The sequence below is a fragment of the Sminthopsis crassicaudata genome, chromosome 5 (assembly GCF_048593235.1).
Source record: "Sminthopsis crassicaudata isolate SCR6 chromosome 5, ASM4859323v1, whole genome shotgun sequence".
Taxonomy (NCBI): Eukaryota; Metazoa; Chordata; class Mammalia; order Dasyuromorphia; family Dasyuridae; genus Sminthopsis; species Sminthopsis crassicaudata.
This window is the reverse complement of record NC_133621.1, coordinates 275,844-299,020: the sequence shown is the minus strand read 5'-3', so window position 1 is coordinate 299,020 and position 23,177 is coordinate 275,844. Positions and strand designations below refer to the sequence as shown.

General features: G+C 39.5%; 1 protein-coding gene across 1 annotated transcript; it reads right to left on the bottom strand.

Annotated features, from left to right (window-relative positions):
* Positions 1-7,727: 7,727 nt before the first annotated feature.
* On the bottom strand, positions 7,728-22,668 carry LOC141544495 (uncharacterized). The gene is made up of 5 exons (XM_074270757.1): positions 22,460-22,668; positions 21,077-21,129; positions 13,255-13,381; positions 11,694-11,789; positions 7,728-10,990 (listed from the first exon to the last, which is right to left on the bottom strand). The coding sequence occupies exons 2-5, from the start codon at positions 21,107-21,109 to the stop codon at positions 8,883-8,885; spliced, it is 2,364 nt and encodes a 787-aa protein (XP_074126858.1). The 5' UTR covers positions 21,110-21,129; positions 22,460-22,668; the 3' UTR covers positions 7,728-8,882.
* Positions 22,669-23,177: the final 509 nt, after the last annotated feature.

The following is a 23,177-nucleotide window of genomic DNA, read 5'->3' as shown; positions in this document are numbered from 1 at the left end:
GTTCAAAGCTGAAATCCATTTTGTTAGCTCCTTTCCCAGTAAGCGCCTCCAATAAATATAAAGAATAAATTATCTGTCTGCCTAGTACTTGACTACCACTCCTAGAAACTGAGAGGAGCTGGGCAACACATATGCATTATAGAGTGAGAAAAGCCCTACACGTAACTTTTTCAGTGATCTAAAGTCTGCTACACTGGTCATTGAGGGCAATCAGTCCTGGGTTTCAGAGTGATAGATGCATGGTGTGATATAATCAACTAAATTGATGTCATTTAAGTGTCAATAACTTTAAGATTACTTGCCAACTCCCTGTCAGCTTTGGACATCTCACAGGGCACAGCTCAGGTAAATAGAGCATAGCCTTGTAAGGGTGAACAAGATGGTGTTGGGAGGAAGGGGGTCCCACCCGAGAAGCAAAGTAGCAGTTCCCTGTGAAGTCCAGGTCAGCTCCCTGTTGACCTCAAGATCAGCCAGAGTCAGGATCAGTAAAAGTCTTTGGTCTTTAGGGGGAGAAGTAAAGGAGAGGTGTAATGTTCTGTTGTCTCTAGAATAAAATCTTTCTCTGGGTCAGATCTCCAGCCAGAGCAAAGATAGAATCTTGAATCTCTTCTTCCTGAATCCTGTCTCCGAATCTCCTCCAGCTTCCCTAAAGTTCTCCTGGGAAGTCTTGTCTTTATCCCAATCCAAACTGCTCCTCCAGACTCAATGTTGCCTCTTTTTAGACTCCCAGAGAATGGGCTTGTGGGAACTCCCAGGGGCTTGTGGGAATTACTTACAACCGATGAACTTGCTCCTTTTAAAGGTGTGAACTAAAAGTGTGAATTCTAAGCTAGAGAATTGTTAAGTACCAACTTAGCACCTAGTAAGAACCTAACAACTCCCCCTTTCTTTTGATTTCGAACATAGGATGGTTATGACCTTGAAACATAAATCCATCAATATGGGAGGTATTACACATAATTACATAAATTACATAAACACATAGTAACATAACACATGCTAGAAGTGATGTAACAAGTAACATGATCAAATAATCATAAATTGAGAATTTATGCATGTCCATAAGTCCATTGTCCATTAGTTCCTGTGCCAGAAATCCAATAATTCCTGCAAGTTTTAAAGTCTTACAATAGTCTTCATCAACAATTTTTCATTTCAAGAAAACCAATGATCTCTGCTGGTTTTCAAGTCCTTTAACAGTCTCCTTATCAGCCATGCTCTTTCAGTGTCAGATATTTCTTAGATCTTCTCCTTTGTTTTGAGGTTTTCCTCTTTTTTCTGTCTCTCTCTCTAGGTGCTTGTTGCCACTCATCTGTTGCCTTCTCCATCTGTTTCCTTCTGTCTGTTAAAATTCAAGCAAACCCCCTCTCCCAGGCAGTTAACCTATCTAATTTCCTTCTATTTACCACTTTCTAAATCTCTTCTCATCATCTGGCAATTACACTATAGCTCCTTGCACAGGACACAGCCCTGTTGGTTTAAAAGGCCTGTATTCTCCCCAAATGTAATCCATTTCTGCAATTTGATTGCCTTTTGGCTGACCGATCAATCCCTTTCTGCCATGTGATTGCTTTTCTGCTGGCTGATCAAATCAGTCCTGACCTTCTTTTGCCCACCTATCTTTTGATTGATATCTTGGAGCTGGGCTCTTCCTCTTATTTTCCTGGATCAATCTATATTCAGAGGCCCAGTGGAAACCTTTATGACATTTTGGACATGGAGTTTTAGGTCTTCTCTCACCCAATCTTCTGACTCTATCTCCATATCTACATTGAGCTCTTAGATGTCTAACTTTTCCACATTGAAAACATCAACGAATTTCTCTAGAAGTCCCTTGCCAGGAGGGACTCTGTCTTTCCATGTTCATCATAGTCCAGGTGTAAAAAGTATTTGTTCACACTGTAGCACAACGTCTTTGTCTAGTCCCCATATAGTTCTTTTGTAAATCTCTTTGGCATTTTCCATAGCCAAATGTCTGGTCATTATTTCTGTACCTGCATTCTCTCCAATAGTTCTTTTGACAGCAATTTGCAAACGTCCCACAAAATCCACAAAAGGTTCATTGGGACCTTGCTTTTTTAGTGAAAGCCTCTCCATGATCTTTCTGTCTGGGGAGGGAACCCCAAGCTTTTATTGCAGCCTTAGAAATTTGCTCATACACTGTTATGGATAATCAATCTGTTGTGAATTCTCTCCATACTGACCTTCACCTGCTAGTTGGTCAAAAGTGAATTGTGTGTTAACTCCCATTTCCATATTGCATCTGACTTGAACCTTACATAATTCATGAAACTCCAAAAGCTACAAACAAGTTTTGTCTAGGTTTTAGACATGTCCTTGCTATGGATTTCCAATCATTCGGGGTTAGGACTTCATAAGACAAACCATCTAGTAACATTTTAACATAAGTTGATGTAGCCCCATAAAGGGTACAACCTTTTTTCAAATCCCTAATTTTATTCAAATAAAAAGGAGTATATCTTCTCTTTTTTTGACCTACAGAGTCAATCTCTTCAATCACAGGATATGCATGTATAAAATCACTTACATCCTGTCCTTCTCTCTTAGCTTTAACCAATGCTTTTTCTAATCTTGTCATAGGCTGCTTAACAGGCAATTCTGTTTGTATTTCTGCCTCTTCTCTTCTTCCTTCTTCCTCCACCCCTGAAGGGTTAATTGAGGGAGAAGATGGGAAATGCTCCTGTTGCTCAGAATTGTACTTAATTCCACTGTTATCTGACTCATCCTTTTCACCTAGTTTAGTTGGATCCTCCCTCTCTGGCTGTTCTTTTTCTTTAGTCTAACACTTTTATAATTTCTTAAAGCCACTTGGATTAAATTGTATGTATGAAGTGTATCTTTGGAAATTAAGTTTGGTTTGAAATTGTAGTGTTCACCTAGTTCCTCTCCTACTAATTCCCACTCGTCTATATGCAATTCTTTTTTCTTGGAGAACAAAGGAGATGTGTGCTCTACAATTTTTAAAAGTTCAGTGATTTCCCCCAAAATTATAATCAATCTTTGACTTTTTATATCCTTGACAATGCTCTCTAAACATTTTCCTTGAACAGAAGCAGAAGGCTGTTTTCTAATATTTTGCCCCATTTCACTGAAATTCTACTTTAGCTCTTTAACAAAGTTTCTTTGTTACTCATGCTTATTTCTGGGTCAGAGAGACTTTTCCACTGACATCTGGATCTGAGGCTTTTCCACTGGAATCAGGATCTTGTCTGTCCCCGTTCAGGCACCAAAATGTTATGTCTGGGCTAGCTCCTCTGAAGGGCTCAGAATAAGTCCTTGCCCCACGTTGGGCGCCAAATTGTAGTGTCCTGTTGTCTCTCAATTGTAATCCTTCTCTGGGAGGAGGTTTCTTTTCTGTAAATCCTTTTTTTCTCTGAGCAGGTTTCTTGGGAGGCTTCTGGAGCCTCCAGCCAGAGTGAAGGTAGAATCTCGAATCCCTTCTTCCTGAATCCTGGCTCTGAATCTCCTCCAGCTTCCCTGAAGTTCTCCTGGGAAGTCTTGTCCTTATCCCAATCCAAACTGCTCCTCCAGACTCAATGTTGCCTCTTTTTATCCTCCCAGAGAATGGGCTTGTGGGTACTCCCAGGGGCTGGTGGGAATTACTTACAACCAATGAACTTGTTCCTTTTAAAGGTGTGAACTAAAGGTGTGAATTTTGAGTTAGAGAACTGTTAAGTACCAACTTAGCACCTCGTAAGAACCTAACAGAAAGGAATGGAACTGCACAAGACTAGCCACCCACCTCCTCTCTCATCCATGTCCTCCTGCAAAGTGACCCTGGCTTATCTTATTCCACCCTCTAATCCCACCTAAAATTTTCTGTATACACCAAAAGATCGAGCCAGCATGGAATAGTGAGAAGGGCCATTTTCCAAGCATATGCTAATAGAGTATTGTCCAATAGGTAAATAGCTTTAAGTGCTCAGTTGCCTGATTACAGTGTTTCAGAGTTTCAGCCCTTTGCATCTCCTGCTTTCTTTTGTTTTAGAACACATGTGGTCATCCCATCCCTGAGTTCTCAGGGAGTTGAGAATACCAAAAAGGAGGTGATCACACCTTCGTTGACTTCTTAGGAAAGGAGGTGAAAGCACTAAAAAGGAGATGATCATGTCCTCAGTGATTTCTCAGGAAGAGAGATGAAAAACATCAAAGGGAAGTGGGGAGTCAAGCCCCCATTTTGCTAGCAGGTTTGGACTGAAGGGTCTTAGTAGAAACAGTTACGCACAAACCCATCAGCATGGGGACATAGCAGTAAAGCACAGGTTATTAGTGATGATTCTCCTCACAGCCAGTGCAGGCTAAATGTGGTGTAACAAACATGAATTGTACATGCTAGTAGTGACATAACAAACAATATGCCTTCAACAGCAGCCCTGCCTAAAAAATCGAAGTACTCATTTGTAATCCTAGTTGTTATAAAATGTCTCTTGCCTACAGGTTGATAAGGATTTTTTCAACTATAAAAGGAGTAAAAACTCCTGTTTCACCTTCAAATATCCATCTCAAAAGGGTAGCACTAATTTCAGCTGCTATTGATCCTCCTAAGCCAGACATATAGGTATCTGCCTTAATCTTTGGCCAATGACTGGGCCACTTCTGGCACTTCTAATGACTGTACAATCTGCACCTGTGTCTACTAATTCTTCCAATGGTATGCCATTTATATAGATAGTGAGCATAGGTCAGTCAGCTGTCATAGCTGCTGTCCAGAATATTCCTGAATTTTGTTGCTTGGAGTCAGAATCTGGGCGACTAATCCCCAGATTGCTTATTAGGAATCTGTATGGGTAAACCTGATCTACTACTTCTCCTGGTTGATAAATCAGACGTTGTCTACCTGTATTAGTGACTGGGATATTATCTACACATTCCCCAGTTTCCCATATCAGTGTGTGAATGAACACTGTTTTGTAAGTACTCTTAGGAGGTAAGATGGTCAAGCCTCCTGTACCTGGAGGCAAGGGATCCATAGGCTGGAGAGGAACAAATTTCACCTCTCCAGGGGGTATCTCAGCTGTTCTAGCTGCATACAACTCTATTCTCCCCAATTATAATCCCTTTCTCCCATCAGGTTGCTTCCTGTCTAATTGGCCATGGCTGGGTTTTGAACTTCTAAAGGCTGAGTGTAGTGTAGGTTGCCATCATGCTCCAAGTATTTTTTGCCTTGGGCCCTGTGGCTAGGCCCCTCATCCCATTTCCCTGAATCAGTCTACATTCTGATGCTCGATGGAAACCTCTGTTGCATTTTGCACATGGGGTTTTGGGTCTTGTTCTTCCACCCTGTTTTCTCACTCTGTCTCTATGCCAACATTGAGCTTTTAGTTGCCCTACTTTATCACATTGAAAGCATTGACGAGTCTCTCTGGAAGTCTCTTGCCAAAAGGGACCCTGTCTTCCCATGTTGGGATCTTGGGAAGTCTATATCATAGCCTGGCTATAAAAGGTATTTGTGCACATTGTAGCACAGCATCTTATGATCTCCTCTAAAGGAGCATCCTTGTGTAGTCCACGTATAATTCTTCTACAAACCTCATTAGCATTTTCTTTAGCAAGTTGCCTTATCATAATTTCTATTGCTGCATTTTCACCAACAGTTTGTATGACAGTTGTCTGGAAATGTCCCACAAAATTAGCAAAGGGTTCACTTGGTCCTTGTGTTATTTTTGTGAAGACCTCTCCCTTGTCATTTTTATGAGGGAGAAAAGCCCATGCTTTGATAGCAGCAGCAGCAATTTGCTCATATGCTGCTAAAGGGTAATTAATCTGTACTGAAATGTCTGCATAAGAATCTACACCTATTAGTTGCTCATAGGTTATCGGAGTATTAACTCCACTATGACTACTTTGTTTTGCTTGTATCCTACAGAGCTCACTATATTCAGAAAGCCACAACAAGTTTTGTCCCAGTTGTAAGCATGTCCGTGCTATAGATTTCCAGTCCCTAGGGGTTAAGACTTCATAAGCCAAAGTCTGTAATAACATTTTAACATAAAATGATGTAGCCCCATAAAGAGTGCAAGCTTTTTTTAGGTCTTTGAGGATTTCTAGATCAAAAGGAGTATATCTTCTACTTTCTTGACCTGAAGAGTTAAACTGTTGAATCACAGGATACATTTCTATTTTCAAATCAGCTAAATTCTGCCCTTCTACTATGGCTTTAAGTAGTGCCTTTTGTAATCTAGTTATAGGAGGGGGTGATTGCTTGGGGAGCTGATGGTGGTATGACTGCCCCTCCCACTACTCCTCCACCTTCCATCCTGTAAGGTGAAGTTGATGGGGGCGTGTCAAGGACCTCCTCTGGTGTAGGTGGGGTTGAAGGTGGGCTGGGAGGAGAATCACCATATCCTTCAACTTCACTTAATTTCTCATACCCTCTGGTGATATTGCCATTAATCTGTCCTTTGTCTTTCTCTTTTTCCTCACACTTCTTCATCTGGCTGTTCTTAAAACTTTTTTTTTTTTTTTTTTTTTTTTTTAACTTGTAGGATTCTTTAAGGCCATTTGTGTTATGTTGTATATATAGAATGTTTCCTTGGAAATTGAATGAGGACCTTTATCATTGTAGTATTCACATAGTTGATCTCCTACTAGTTTCCAATTATCTGCCCTTATATCTTCTTCCTTTAAAAACCAAGGGGACAAAGAGTTTTTAAAGAAGGGAAAAGGACCTCTGTGTGCAAGAATGTTTGTGGCAGCCTTCTTTGTAGTGGCCAGAAACTGGAAACTAAGTAGATGCCCATCAGTTGGAGAATGGCTGAATAAATTGTGGTATATGAATATTTTGGGATAGTATTGTTCTGTAAGAAATGACCAGCAGGATAGTTTCAGAGAGGCTTAGAGAGACCTATATGAACTGATGAAATGAGCAGAACCAGAAACAAGACTATACAATGATCAATTATGATGAATGTGGTTTTCTTCAACAATGAGATGATTCAAATCAGTTCCACTTGTTCAGTGATGGAGAGAGCCATCTGCACCCAGAGAGAGGACTGTGGGAACTGAGTGTGGACCACAACATAGCTTTCTCACTCTTTCTGTTGGTATTTGCTTGCATTTTATCTTCTTAATTTTTCTTTTTCTTCCATCTTGATCTGATTTTTCTTGTGTAGCAAGATAACTGTATACATATCTATACACATATTGGATTTAACATGTATTGGACTGCCTGACAGGTAGGGGAGGGAGTGTTGGGGAAGAAGGGGAAAATTTGGAACAAAAGGTTTTGCAAGGGTCACTTTGAAAAAATTATCCATTGTTATGGGCAAGAACTTGAAACAAGGTGCTAAGTCAGTGGAATTGATAGAGATAATGATTATTTAACATGGTGCTTAATACTTCTCTAGTTTAGTACATGTATTTAGTACTTACTAGAGTTCTACAAGATTCACACCTTTGATAAGAGACCATATAAGCTGGGACAAACTCAACCAGAATCAGAACTAAGGAAGACAGGGAAGTAGTGGCAGGCTCTCCTCCTTCACTTCTCCATTGAAACCAAGACTCCAGAAGGCCTTCAGAAAACTAGCCAAGCCATAAGTAAAGGAGATAGGACTTTGAAGGAGACAATAACGGATTTGGACCTTAATCCCTGGCTGCACTTGTGGTGATTACTGAACTGAAACAAAGGCTACCTCCAGAGAGCTTAAGAAAACCTCAACAGAGAATATTGTATTTTAGAGAAAATATTACAACTCATGCATATATTTTGTAAATAAAAAAGCTTTATTAAAAAATTTTTAAATGAAAAAAATATAGAAAAAAAACCCCAACAACACAAAGCATTATTTGCAATTGCCCTTTATGTGTATGTGTCATTCAATCCAATGCATGTCATGAATCAATAGAACTATAAATCTATTTGACAGTAATTAACTTTTAATTAGTTTGAGTTGAAAAGAATGAATTTCTATCTCTAAGTGGGAGTTTGTCCAATTTTTCTTCTATTTTTTTACCTCACACATGTGGGAACAATTTTATAATATTCAATTATAAAATGAGAATACAGATGATAGTTCAGTAGATAGATTGGTAGGCCTTAAGACATGAAGACCAGAGTTTTAATCTCAACTCAGAAACTTGATAATCAAGCCAAAGGGTCTCTTTTTATCTCAATTTCTTTCTATGTAAAATGGATTCTCACAAGGATAAAGCAAGACAATATTGATACAGTGATTTAGTGAGGTACTATCTAGTCCAAGGTGGGTTTCCACCTAATAGTTTGTGTTGGCAGGCCCACTAGTCTGTGATCTCCCTAGGAGCAGGGGACACCATTTGCAACTCTCTTTTGGTTCCTACATGCCAGGGCCTGGCATGTATCAGACTCATAAATGCTTGTTTACTTGAAGAACTTCTAAGAAAGAGTGGTGCTAGAATATCAACCCAAGTCTTTTGAGTCCAAATGTAGGGATATTTCCATTATACCATGCTGCCATGCAAGTACATGACTGGGAGGAAAAGAAAGATCCAATATGGCTACGAAGCTGTCTGCCATCCTTAATAATTTTTTATTTTTCCTTCCTCACCCTCCATATAGTGTTATACCTAAGGAAGGTTAAGTATGGAAAGAATCAGCACTAGCACATTTTGTCCTGATGTTCTCTACTAAGTCACTTTCCTTCTTACTTTAATGCTTTTACCTTTCTTCATAGATCTGGCAAGAATCAATCCAATTTTTTTATGTAAAACCCTTTCCATATTGGTTACATTTATAAGGTTTCTCTCCAGTGTGGCTTTTCTGATGTATAGTAAGAACTACCTTATCTTTAAAAGCCTTTCTCCACTGGTTATATTCATAAGTTTTCTCCAGAGTGGATTCTCTGATGTTGAGTAAGAAATTCCTTTTTTGTAAAACTCTTTCCTCATTGCTTACATTTATAAGGTTCCTCTCCAGTGTGGATTCTCTGATGTAAAGTAAGAAATCCTCTATTTGTAAAAGCCTTCCCACATTGGTTACATTCATAAGGTTTCTCTCCAGTGTGGATTCTCTGATGCACAGTAAGAGCTCCCTTGTCTCCAAAAGCCTTTCCACATTGGTTACATCCATATGGTTTCTCTCCAGTATGGATTCTCTGATGTACAATAAGAGATGTCTTATGTATAAAAGCCTTTCCACACTGGTTACAATCATAAGGTTTCTCTCCAGTGTGGATTATCTGATGTCTCTTAAGACCTCTACTTTCTGTAAAAGCCTTTCCACACTGGTTACATTCATAAGGTTTTTCTCCAGTGTGGATTCTCTGATGTTCAATAAGAGCTCCCTTTTGTGTAAAAGCTTTTCCACACTGGATACAGACATAAGGTTTCTCTCCAGTGTGTATTCTCTGATGTACAGTAAGAGCTCCCTTGTCTCTAAAAGACTTTCCACATTGGTTACATTTATAAGGTTTCTCTGCTGTATGGATTATCTGATGTCTAGTAAGAGCTCTACTTTGTGTAAAAGACTTTCCACATTGGTTACATTCATAAGGTTTCTCTCCAGTGTGGATTCTCTGATGTACAGTAAGAGTTCCCCTTTGTCTAAAAGTCTTTCCACACTGGTTACATTCATAAGGTTTCTCTCCAGTATGGATTCTCTGATGTGCAGTAAGAGAGACCTTATCTATAAAAGCCTTTCCACACTGGTTACATTTATGAGGTTCCTCTCCAGTGTGGATTCTCTGATGTGCAGTAAGAGATACCTTATGTATAAAAGCCTTTCCACATTGGTTACATTTATAAGGTTCCTCTCCAGTGTGGATTCTTTGATGTGCACTAAGAGATACCTTATGTTTAAAAGCCTTTCCACATTGGTTACATTTATAAGGTTTCTTTCCTGTATGGATTCTCTGATGTCTATTAACACTCCTACTTTCTGTAAAAGCCTTTCCACATTGGTTACATTTATAAGGTTTCTCTCCAGTGTGGATTCTCTGATGTATAGTAAGAGCTGCCTTATCTCTAAAAGCCTTTCCACATTGGTTACATTTATAAGGTTCCTCTCCAGTGTGGATTCTCTGATGTACAATAAGACGTACCTTTTTTGTGAAACCCTTTCCACATTGATTGCATTCATAAGGTTTCTCTCCAGTGTGGATTCTCTGATGTACAGTAAGAATTCCTTTATGACTAAAAGTTTTTCCACATTGGTAACATTTATAAGGTTTCTCTGCTGTATGGATTATCTGATGTCTATTAAGAGCTCCACTTTCTATAAAAGCCTTTCCACATTGGTTACATTTATAAGCTTTCTCTGCTGTATGGATTATCTGATGTCTATTAAGAGCTCCACTTTCTGTAAAAGACTTTCCACATTGGTTACATTTATAAGGTTTCTCTCCAGTATGGATTCTATGATGTGCAGTAAGACGTGACTTTTTTGTGAAAGCCTTTGTACATTGGTTACATTTATAAGGTTTCTCTCCAGTGTGGGTTCTCTGATGTACAGTAAGAGCTCCCTTGTCTCTAAAAGACTTTCCACATTGACTACATTCATAAGGTTTCTCTCCAGTATGGATTCTCTGATGTACAGTAAGAGTTCCCTTATCTCTAAAAGCCTTTCCACATTCATTACATTTATAAGGTTTCTCTCCAGTGTGAATTCTCTGATGTATAGTAAGACGTGCCTTTTTTGTGAAAGCCTTTCCACACTGGTTACATTCATAAGGTCTCTCTGCAGCATGGATTTTATGATGAAGAGGAAAACTATTTTTATATTTGAAAGACTTTCCATATTGGTTATAGTCAATATGTTTCTCTCTAATATGATTTCTCTTATGTCCAGGAAGAGCCCACCTTTCTGTGAAAACATTTGCACTTTGATTATGCTCATAGGATTTCTCTCCACTGTGGATTTTCTCAAGTGTATTACATATATCTTTCCAAGCGAAGTTACCAGGACAATCACTAATGAATCTTGGCTTGTGAGTTCCTACTACAGGAAGACTGAGCTCTGGAGTATTTTCCTTCATTTCAAGTCTGATTTCTCTTTCTGAGGAAAAAAAAAAAAAGAAGACAACAATAAAACAAATACAGACACTACACTCCTACACGTCTATATTTATATGCTCTTACCTCCATCAGTAGAACAGAAACTCAGTGGTTTTGTTTCCCAAAATAGCCATTAAATGTCCATAATCAGTCACTTAAAATTCATATTGGTTCACATCCCAAGGATGATTTAATTTCTAATGAGCTTTCTGCTTAAATACATTGGATCCTTACAGTAAGCCTGTGACAATACAGAAAGTGCCTTCATTCTCACTGTGTGCCCAACTCAGGCCAACAGTTCACAATGATTGAATGAGTTGAACCAAATTTCAGCAGCTGAGATTGGAATTCACACTCTGTGGATGGGTATATTCTCACTATAGCATTTGATAAATTTTCTCCACTCTCAATTTTCTTCTTTCCCTTTCATTATCTGTACTTTCTGGTGATCACTTTTAATTTAATTAATTTATTTTTTCTACATTATCTGAGGTCACATTCACAATACTAACACTCTTGCTTTTCATATTTTTTTTTTTCTTTTTATCTAAGGCATAAGTGATTTAGTTCTGATCCATTACTTATTTTATTTTATTTTTTAAAATTATCATTGTCTTTCCCTCTAAAACATAGCATTAACTTTAGGGTAACTCCATAAAGCCTCAGTCACCACAACTTTCATACCCCAGTTGGCACCCACTCACCTGGAGAGCAGCTCCTCAAGCCTTCTTGGTCCAGTATCCATTGTGATTTTCTTTGCTTAAAATAAGAGATCACATATTCACTGGGAACTAGAAGCCCTGGAGAAGGAAATCAGTTAGGGAAGAAGATGGAGAGAAATTTGTCATTTAATTCTCCTGAGGGAAAGGGTGAAGATCCAGAGCTGCCTCCATTTTGAGATTTGGCCCTTTAGGTTCACACATATCAGTCTATACTCATCCATTAGTGCTTGTCAAGCAAGGACCTCCATGTGCCCCATTCTGCTGTTGTACCCCTTGCTCTGAGAAAGAGCCAAATGTTCTTCCCCCACCACTTCTCCTTTTAAGCTCCATTATGGCAGAAACTTTTAACCTGAGTAATAAGAGTTCTTGGGCCTGAGAAGCCTTTAGCCTAATCAGCAGGTGTGCCACCTTTTCTTTTTAGAAGGACAAACTCATCCCATAGTTTTCATTATCCATTATCTAGAAATTATCTAAAAATTTAAGGGAGCTGAGAGTGCAGTAGAGATAGATATAACATACCCGAGTTTAAATTAAGCCTTGAACAGTTATTAACTGTATACTCCTTGGTAAGCCAATAACATAGTACAATAAAAAAAGATGATTGAACACAAAACTGCAAATCTACAATGTACAACTTGCTATTTCTTTCAAATAGATAACCAAATTATGATGTAGATTATTTTCCTTGACTTTGCCCATCTCCATGCTAGAGAAGGCTACTGTTACATAGAAACATGCATATATATATACACACAAATACATAAGCATACATACATATATATATATAAACATATAGATGTGTAAAATTCTGCTATACATATTTATACCTATTAGTTCTTTATCTGGATGCAAATAGAATCTTTATTTCCTTCTTTGCCTATAATTTGGGGACTTGGAATAGTCAAAATTGGTCATTTCTTAGAAGTTGTTCTTATATAATATTGTTGGGAATATATTGTAAAGAAAGCAGATGGCACAAAATTTGGCAAGAGTAGTTGAAAAGACATGCTTATTCCCTTCCACCTCTTTCTCACCATTTATGCTGGAATTTGAGGGCAATAGGAAAGCAGATCAAGGACAAACTTCCTATACTGGCAATAACTAGGATTTTGGGATATAAATAGATGCACTTAAAAAAGAATAATATTTCAAATGCTAGAACCATCCCAAAGAAGAATGGGCAGTAAGGAAAACCTGCTTGAGCAATTTTCAGAGCTTTGGAAATAAATTTGTGTCGAAGTAGAAGTTAGACAACATAACCTCTGAAGGTAGTTCCATGTCTGAGATGCTTCTACACTGATTTGATCTCTGAATTGAAGTTGCTTAAAATTGGTAAGAGACAGTTTCAGGAGCAACAAAGGACACCCTCAGTGTCCTATGGTACAATGCAAAAAAAAAAAAAAAATACAGGAGGATCCTGTCTCTTGGACATAGGAGAGCATTATTTTCCCCATTCTGAGACAACTCCCCCTCCAAACAAACCCTGACCCAAAGATATTCCCTTTGATTGCAGATTCAGAGTTACCCAGGGAAATGTCCTTACCCAGGGAGAGCAGGTTCCAGGCATTTTCCAACATGACCTCCTTGTACAGCTCCTTCTGAGGATCATCCAAGAGGCCCCACTCCTCCTGGGTAAAGTCCAGAGCCACATCTCTGAATGTCACCAATGCCTAAACCAACAAACATCATAACATGTAGAATTGAAAGTCCCTTCAGAATTCAAGAATCCAACTCCCTTCAATTTCCAGAAGGAAATTGAAGCACAGAGAAGGGATTTGCTCAAAGGTCACACCATTTGTGAGTGTCAGACTTAGCTCCTGGAAGCATGGTCAGTAATTCTCTTCTTGAATTTTGAGGAAAGCATTTTATAGGATTAGTTGAAAAAAACCTGAGAAATGCTTTATGTGGAATGCATCTCCTTGTGGAAGCAGGAAGAAATTTTGTGTTTTATCTGTAAGGTAGATGAATCTGGGGAGAACTAGAGGGTGATGGGAAATTTCTTCCTCAGCAGAACTAATTTCAGTGATATGTTCTAAAGAAAATTCTGGACAGTATTTGTCAGAAGCTGGCAAGTACAGCATAGTCTGGGAGAAAAAATATTTATGTGCTCATTTAAAAGAGAACAGAATTAAAGAAAAGATGTATTTCATTTTCTGAGAAGCCAGAATAAAGTCTTATCTGATGAAAAATTAGGATTCTGAAGAGATATTCATCAGGTTCTGGCCTGCACTAAGTGACAGGAGACAATTTCCAGTGGAGTCAAGTAGAATTACCTGTTTTCACATTGAAGGCCTGAGGTCACTCTGGGTATGATATTGTCATGGGCAAAACAGCCCACATTTGTAATTATTTATAATTGCTTCCATTTGTTTAAAGTATTTAATCCTTAATTATAATATTTCATTAAAGAAAAGCAAGAGTAACTAGAAAAGAGACTTCCTTCATTAAAAACCAATTCATGAGGACAATATTGCCAGATTCTTTATGAGAAACTTGTTTTGAAGAGATGCCTGGAAATCTATTATGTTGGGAGAAGAAGAATCATGAAATTGAGTTAAAAAGCCAACAGAATGATGAGATATTGGGAAGGATGCACAGATCTGAGAACATCCTTCTGCTTGGCAAGGCTTGTCCATATTTCCAGCCTACTACATGGACACCATGTGTTTGACCAATGCATTTAGATTCTGATAGTTTTCTATTTTTTTTCCCCCTTTTCTGTTGATGTGATATGTGGTGTGGGGTTTGACACCAAATGATGGCAGGCACCCAAAGTTGGGGTTTAGTTGTGTGAAGAATTTACTCTGGCCACATTCTTTGACAAAAGGTAGATTTAGTCAGGGGAATAGGATACAGCCAAAATGAAGGGATACAATAGACGCTAAGGACGGTCAAAATGAAATAGATTTGGGAAAGCATGTGAAAGAGAAGTTCCTCACAGGAGCTCCTAATTACCTAGTAGAAAAAGAGTACTCCTAAATCCTAAATTTCCTAGGGGAAATACAGCAATAATTTCAAGGTTCCCTGATGCTGCTGTTCAAACAATCTGTCAAGGATTTAGGAGTTTTCTGGGAATCAGTGATCCCAAGGTCCCCTGATCTTAGAGTTCTGACATTCTGTCTGTTAATGATTGTAAAAGCTTCTGACCTAAGAATAGACTAATATTTCTTACCTTAGATTTTAGGGAAGATACATTGGGGATCCTAAGACCCTCTGATTTTAGAGTGCAATTGTTCTGGCAGTCTCTCAAAAAATCTTCTGGCCTTAGATTAGTCCAACACACATTCCTGACTGACAGACAGATAATCTGTTAATCAATGATAAGCAAGTTCCTGAAACAATAGTGAAAAGCCTGAAAGCCATAAAACCAGCAAATAAGTAACAGGAAGCTCTGGCCTAACTCTGAGCCATAAATCTCTTCTTGTTTTTGTCAGATCTAAATTCTTTTGGAACTAAGCCTGCTTCAGTTGGAATAACAATTACAATACACTTTGCCCTTTGACTTGGATAAAGGTTCAAGCTTGCAAATTCTTTAGAGACATTTTGTGACACTGGGCCCCCGACCTTTTGGGGTCCCCTTCTGAACTTCAACTCCATGAAGTTGGGACATTCTCTTAGCTGCTAGGCTAAATCGTGAAAGGGCCTTATCACCCTAAAAGAGTTACTTAGCTGTAAGGAGGTGAAGTGGGGTTGAGAAACACAGTAGATTTAGGGGATATCCCATGTGGCATAGGGGAAGGGGAAAGACACTATAAAGCAGATGCCATGGAGGGCTGACCCAAAGGAAGGTAGCAGCCATGGTATAGGGGTTCAGGAGACTCCAAAAGGTTGGGTTCACAGACCACTGTCATGAGGGAAATAATAAGAATTTGTAGGTTTGAGCCCATTTCCAATCAAATCACAAAGTTTATTGTCATTGTGATGCCAATCTAATTAGTTTACTAAACTCCTTTTACATCTGTCATAGCTGTACTAAGGCATATTCCTTTAATGGAAGAATGGTACACTTCCCCAAAATCCCATACTCTGGAGCAGGGGTTCTCAAACTATGGCTGGCGGGCCAGATGCGGCCTGCTGGGTTATGGCAAATGGGCTGAGGGGTGGAGACAGAATGTGAGTTTTTGTTTTTACTTTAGTCCGGCCCTCCCACAGTCTGAGGGACAGTGAACTGGCCCCCTATTTAAAAAGTTTGAGGACCACTGCTCTGGAGTAAGCCTCTGTTTCTCTCTAGATAGGTCTCTACATACCCTATTCCCCCAGAGTCCCAAAACTCTCCTCAAGGGACTCTGGATTCCATAAAGGGATGTGGTTAATTTCTTCATGGCTTGGGGAAATCGAGGGAAATCCATTTTGCATTTCAAATCTTTTCCCCTTCCCAATACAGCAGTTCATATAGGGAGGAGTGCAAAATTTAGGGGGCAGATAGGAGCGGTTGCTATTTTGTTCCTAAGGCTCTGTGTCATCACCTCAGGTCTCAGGTAGTTTACTACCATTTCAAAGATTTTGATCTGAAAATATGTAGTCATTACATCTAATTATTAGGAAAATAAGTTTTTGGTCTAGTCATCTATCTGTTAGATGTATGAAATAAGGTCGTCAAAGGTTTCAAATAATTGATTCAACTGTTTATGGACGTAACTGATTTGATTATTAAAAATAAAACAAGCATCTTTGGTATGCTTTAGAGAAGAGGATTTTAGTGTATTCATATTTTCTTAGAGGGATGTAACTTAGGGAATACTTTGTTACATCAATGGAAAGTCAATTTTATTTAAGTTTGTTACTAATGTGGGAATAACATTTGTTTGTATAATGTATCCTGTGGCACAAACATGTTTTCTTTTGAATAATTTATATGAAAAGCTGCTGATCAATCTTTATTGGCCTGTCCCAGACCATCCAACAACAGATCCTGCAAAAACAGATCCTTGCCTAGGGGAAAAACCACCGGCAGAGAGGCTTTACACATATGACTCATGTAGAAGTCTGGGTTAATCTCTCTGATCTCAATATCCTACCTTTGACAGGCCAATGAGATCCATTAAGGAAGGATTTGGGGAATACCTGTTATTCTGATGGGATTTCTCCTTTCTGAAAAATGCTCGTGGGCTATAACTTAGTCTCTTTTAAAAGAGATGATGTCTGACAAGTTACATACAGAATCTTGAGGGAGGGTATAAGCACACCTCCCAAGACTGAGGGACAATTCTAAGCAGTAAGTATTGTGTCCTAATAGAGGAAAAGAGGATCTTATAGAACAGACTGTCCAATTTTGAATAAAGTCAGTAATATGTAAAGATCTCTCAGGAAGATTTGGAAGCAAGTTAAGGATTTAAGGCATCAGACACCAGTACCTGGGTAGAATTGGTAAAGTGCTCTGTACAGAGTCTGAACAAAAAGCAATTCCTATGTTTGTGCTGCCGGTTGCCCCTTGCCCACATAGTACCATTCTCTGTGGGCATGGAAAAAACATAAGAGTAAATTCTTCCTGTTACCTAAATACCATTCCTGGGGAGAATTGCAGTGCTCTGTGCTAGTCCCTCAGCTCTGGGGAATGAATCAAATTGCCCCTCCTCACAGCAGGGTGAAAGATTCCAAAATCTGGGGACCATAGGGGCAGGTACCTGAGTTGGGAATATACCCGAGAGTAGCTCTGGCAATTACTCAGGGATAAGCATAGCCCAAGAAAACTTGGGTGGTCCTGTAGAGGCAGCACTCTGCTTTCTCTGAGATCTCAGTGGGTACCTGTGCACCAACACATTTTTACCCTGGCATTCCATGAAGGAAATAAGACTGAATCTGGAAGAATTAAGTCAAGGCTAGTAACTGATGAATTCAAGGCTAGGAATCTAGTTCTGGATTTGAGTCATTGCTACTCTGGTGAGTAAATATTACTGAATAAGTTAGATGACAGAGGGAGTGAAGGGAGCTACAGAGTAGAGAGATACAAATGGAACGACTCTAGAAAGGTTACTGGCAAAAAGAGGAAACATGTTTCACTCCTAGTACAGACCTCTCAAAAGAATGAGCAGAGAATTCCAGGATTGATTATCCATCTGTGTAAGGAGATCTGTGGAGAGGTTATGGACTTTTGTGAAGTGGGATGTAACAAAAGAAAATAGTCAAATTTGAAGAGTTAGAAAAGGATGTGGAAAGCAAATTATTAAAAAAAGGAAAAAAGGGGAGGATTGGGAGAAATGGATGGGCATTTAGGTTCCAGTTATGAAAAATACATTGGAGAAATGAAACTTAAATGAAAACATTGACCCCCCTCCCACAAGGGCATTAGGTAATAACAATGGGTGAAGGTCATCTTCCCCCAAAACAATGTAAGCTCTTGGGGTAGGGCCTGACTTTTGTAATCAGGGGTGGTGGCCAGAGATTTGAAAAGAAAATCTTGGTCTTTGCCTGCAGCCCTCCTCAATTACCTTCCCCTTCTAGAATGTAAGTTCCTCTGGGGCTTTGTAAGGGCATGGAGACACATGTTCTGTAACTTCTGTGACATCCAGTTAATAGGGAATCAGGGGAGGGAGTGGGCTCAGGAAAAGAAATAAAATGTTGCCTTTGAAGTCTCAAAGGTCTTGTAAGAAGGTAAAACTGCATTTATCAGTTTCTTCTACTCCCTAATGAAAGAAGAATGGAAATTGATACAGGGATCAGCAACAAAAGATACAAACCTAAATGGAGATTTATCAGAGAGGTATTAATGACTAAATCAGAGAACAAGGATTCAGGAATCTCAGAATGATAACTTTGCAAAAGAAAATGAGACAGATTAAACAATATCCCCAAATTTCAAGGAATCCGCTAAAGTAGTCCTTGGAAGGAAAACACAGACTTACAACCACACATTAAGTATGATAGTTAATAGTTTATGGAAAGTTGCAGGATACACAATGAATCCTCCTAAATTAAGGCCATTTCTAGGAAGTAGTAACAAAGTACATGCAGGAATAATTGAGAGAGAAATTCTATTCATAAAAACATTTATCTAAAACTAAAAGTATCACATGAAATGGGGTCATATTAGAAACTTTTCCAATAAATGCAGAAGTAAAACAAGGATGGTTACTCTCACCACTCTTCTGGAAATGCTAGCAATAGCAATAACACAAGAGAAAGGATTACAGGAAACACACCTGAAACAGGGTGATACATACAGAATAAAGGTAAAAGGTTGGAGCAGAATCTACTACGCTTCAGGTGAAGCCAAAAAAGCAGGGGTAGCCATTCTCATCTCAGATCAAGCAAAAGCAACAATTGATCTAATTGAAAGAGATAAGGAAGGGCACTATATCTTGCTAAAGGGTAGCATAGATAATGAAGCAGTATCAATATTAAACATATACGCACCTTAACGTAAAAACCTCAAAATCAAATACAGTAAGGCAGAAATAGTAAGTGAATCCTTTTCAGACTATGATGCAATGAAAATTACATTCAATAAAAAGCCAAGGGAAAATAGACCAAAAAATAATTGGAAACTAAATAATGATTGGGTGAAACAGCAAATCATAGACATAATTAATAACTTCCCCCAAGAAAATGACAATAATGAGACATACCTAAATGTGTGGCTTACAACCAAAGCAGTGATAATCTCTCTATCTCTAGAAGATACTTGCAGAAGGTCAATGAATTGGGCTTACAACTAAAAATGCTAGAAAAGGAACAAATTTTAAAAACCCCAAACACGAAACTTGAAATTCTAAAAATAAAAGGAGAAATTAATAAAATTGAAAGTAAAAAAACCCTATTGAATTAATTAATAAAACTAAGAATTGTTTCTATGAAAAAACCAACAAAATAGACAAACCCTTAGTAAATCTGATTTAAAAAAGGAAAGAGGAAAAGCAAATTGTTAAATGAAAAGGGAGAACTCACCCCTAATGAAGAGGAAATTAGAACAATAATTAGGAGTTACTTTGTCCAACTTTGTGCCAATAAATTCGATAACTTAGATGAAATGGAAGAATAGCTTCAAAAATATAACTTGCGCAGATTAACAGAGGAAGAAGTAAATAGTCACATTTCAGAAAAAGAAATAGAACAAGTATTATCCAACTCCCTGAAAAAAAATCCCCAGGACCAGATGGATTTACATGTGAATTCTACCAAACATTTAAGGAATAATTAACTCCAATGCTATATAAAGTATTTGAAAAAATAGGGATTGAAGGAGTCCTACCAAATTCCTTTTATGACACAGACATGGTACTGATACCTAAACCAGGTAGGATGAAAACAGAGAAAGAAAATTATAGACCAATCTCCCTAATGAATATTGATGCTAAAATCTTAAATAAAATAATAGCAAAAAGACTAAAAAAAATCATCCCCAGGATAATACACTATGACCAAGTGGGATTTATACCAGGAATGCAGGGCTGGTTCAATATTAGGAAAACTATTAGCATAATTGACTATATCAATAACCAAATTAACAAAAACCATATGGTCATTTCAATAGATGCAGAAAAAGCATTTGACAAAATCCAATATCCATTCCTACTAAAAACACTTGAGAGTATAAGAATAAATGGACTGTTCTTAAAATAATCAGGAGCATACATTTAAAACCGTCAGTAAATATCATATGTAATGGAGATAAACTGGAACCCTTCCCAGTAAGATCAGGAGTGAAACAAGGTTGCCCACTGTCACCATTACTATTCAATATAGTACTGGAAACACTAGCCTGGGCAATAAGAGCTGAGAAAGAGATTCAAGGAATTAGAGTAGGTAATGAGGAAATCAAACTATCACTCTTTGCAGATGATATGATGGTATACTTAGAGAACCCCAGAGATTCTACTAAAAAGCTATTAGAAATAATTCACAACTTTAGCAAAGTTGCAGGATACAAAATAAATCCACATAAATCCTCAGCATTTTTATACATTACCAACAAAATCCAACAGCAAGAGATACAAAAAGAAATTCCATTCAAAATAACTGTTGATAGTATAAAATATTTGGGAATCCATCTACCAAAGGAAAGTCAGGAATTATATGAGCAAAATTACAAAACACTTGCCCCAAAAATAAAGTCAGATTTAAATAATTGGAAAAATATTAAGTGCCCTTGGATAGGCTGAGCGAATATAATAAAGATGACAATACTCCCTAAGCTAATCTATTTATTTAGTGCTATACCAATCACACTCCCAAGAAACTATTTTAATGACCTAGAAAAAATAACAACCCTCCCCACCCCCCACTCCATCTACATCATGCCTAATTCCTCTTTTTGTAAAGAAAGGATCCATAGGGAAATCGCTGCCAGCTTCACATTCCATCTTCTGTGTCTGTGGAAGTGATGGTGAGTTCTGATTCTGCTCAGATCATGGATAGACTGCACTCACCTGAGGAAGAGGTCTGAGGCTTCCAGAACACATTCCCTCTGGCTCCAGGCTCCCTATGGAGGTAGCAAAGTATCCAAAGTGACTCCATTTTGTCAAGTTCCTCCATCTGGTCTCTGGCCTTTACCTCAGACACCACTGTCCCCAACCTTTTTAGGGTCACAAAGGAAGCAACAGCTAAAACTCTTACTAACTATTGTCACAGCTAACTGAGGGAGACTTTAATTCTATGTCTCTTTGAAAAGCAAGAGAAAGTCCTAGAGCTCCTGACAGAGTCCTTTCACTTTCTTACCTTTGCACCCACTGTATCATCTTAGTTCCAGCCTGATTGTCTTGGGGTTCATAGTTTGGGTGACTTCTATTTGGGACCCTCATAATAAAAACCATTCCAATTTTGGTGTCTACATTTGTCCCAGTCCATGCTTGGGCCAGGCCTTGGTCCCCTGAATTCTGAACTGGAGTGGCAGAAGCATCTCAGAAGGGGAAAGGAGTTTGCATGGGCAGGAAGCCATCTCCAGAGACTTACAGGGGTTGAGCCTGGTCCCGGCTTCAGGGAAAAGACAGGCAGCAGGAAGGGCAGGGACAGGATGGAAAATGAAAATAGTCTGAACAGGAAAACCCATCCCCTCCCTCTCTTTCTCCTATTCTCCCTCCTCTCCCTGTTCTCTTACAGAAACCCCAGAGATACAAGGGACTTGGGATCCCAGGTAGGAGGAAAGCAGTCTGTGCCTCAGTGGCTCCTGAGTCAGAGCTCTCCCTCCATTGTATCCTCTCCCCAACAAACACACACATAACTCTAGATAATAGAGTGACTGCTTGATGTAGGAGGGAGGGATGCCAGGGAAGGTAGGGATGGAGAGGGTTGTGGAAAGGAGCGACCAAGGAATGACCAGGGTTAAGCCCCAGACAGGGGCTTGTCCAATGTGAACAAAAGTGTTCTGGGGGTGCAGCCGATCCTGGGAAAGCAGGAAGACTATTTTCAAAAGTCTAAGTAGGAGCTAGGGAAGACAGCAAGGACCCTCTGTTGGAGCCTGGGCTTGGAGTCCCTAAAGGGAAAGAAGACACAGGGAGCCACATACCTTGGACCTTATAGGGAACCAGACCAAAAATCATGGGTTCAACTAAAGGGGAGTAGCAAAGAGCTTTGGTCCAGGGTGGAAAAGTGGGGACAGAAAGACAGAATGCCAGAGTCCTGGTTAGGTGAGTGAAAGCTGCACTCCTGGATTCCTATGTGCAAAGCCGAAGTCTGGGGCACAAATCCGGGCAAGGCGAGCCAGGAAGTTGTGCAAGGGGTTTGGAGTCTGCAAGAGGTTTAGGGGTGGGGAGCTCATCAAGAGGAAGGCTCTGTAGAAAGGGATGTTCCCAATAGACCCGGAGGACACTCACCAAGAGGTCAGAAGAGGAGAATGAGACCCAGTGACAAAAGCAGTCAACAGAAGCTGGGAAATATGGGCGATCTTGGCTCAGACCTGCCTGGGAGCTGCAAGCACAGGGTTGGCTTCCAGAAGACAAAGTGATCATAACTCCAAGGGAAAAAAGCAGATAGATGTGAATTACTGAGAAGAGCGAAGGATCTCAGCTCAGAGACTTCCTGCTTCCTGCCAACCCAATCTGGGAGGGATTTCCTAGTTCCAGGAGCTCCTCCCCCAGGATGGTTGAGGTCTTTGATCCAATCACAACCAGGGGCAGGATTTAAGGATTCTCACTGCGTCTGCTGCTGGATGCCCGCTCCGCCCCCTCCATCACACAAATCTCCCCCCAGGCCTCCAAACTCCGCCCCAAGCTCACACTACACCTGGGCTCTCACACTTCTGGCGGGTCCTCTCGGAGAGCTCCTCCTCCCCAGCACCTCCAGCAGCTCCTTCCCTGCCAGACTCTCCTCCTCCTCCTCCCCAGCACCTCCAGCAGCTCCTTCCCTGCCAGACTCTCCTCCTCCTCCTCCCCAGCACCTCCAGCAGCTCCTTCCCTGCCAGACTCTCCTCCTCCTCCTCCCCAGCAGAAAGACTGCCCTGCTAAAACTGCAGACTGAGCCAAAGCACCAGATTCTGTACTCTGAGCAACTGGAAGCAAATGGCTCTTGGGAAAACGGGGATGCTAGACACCA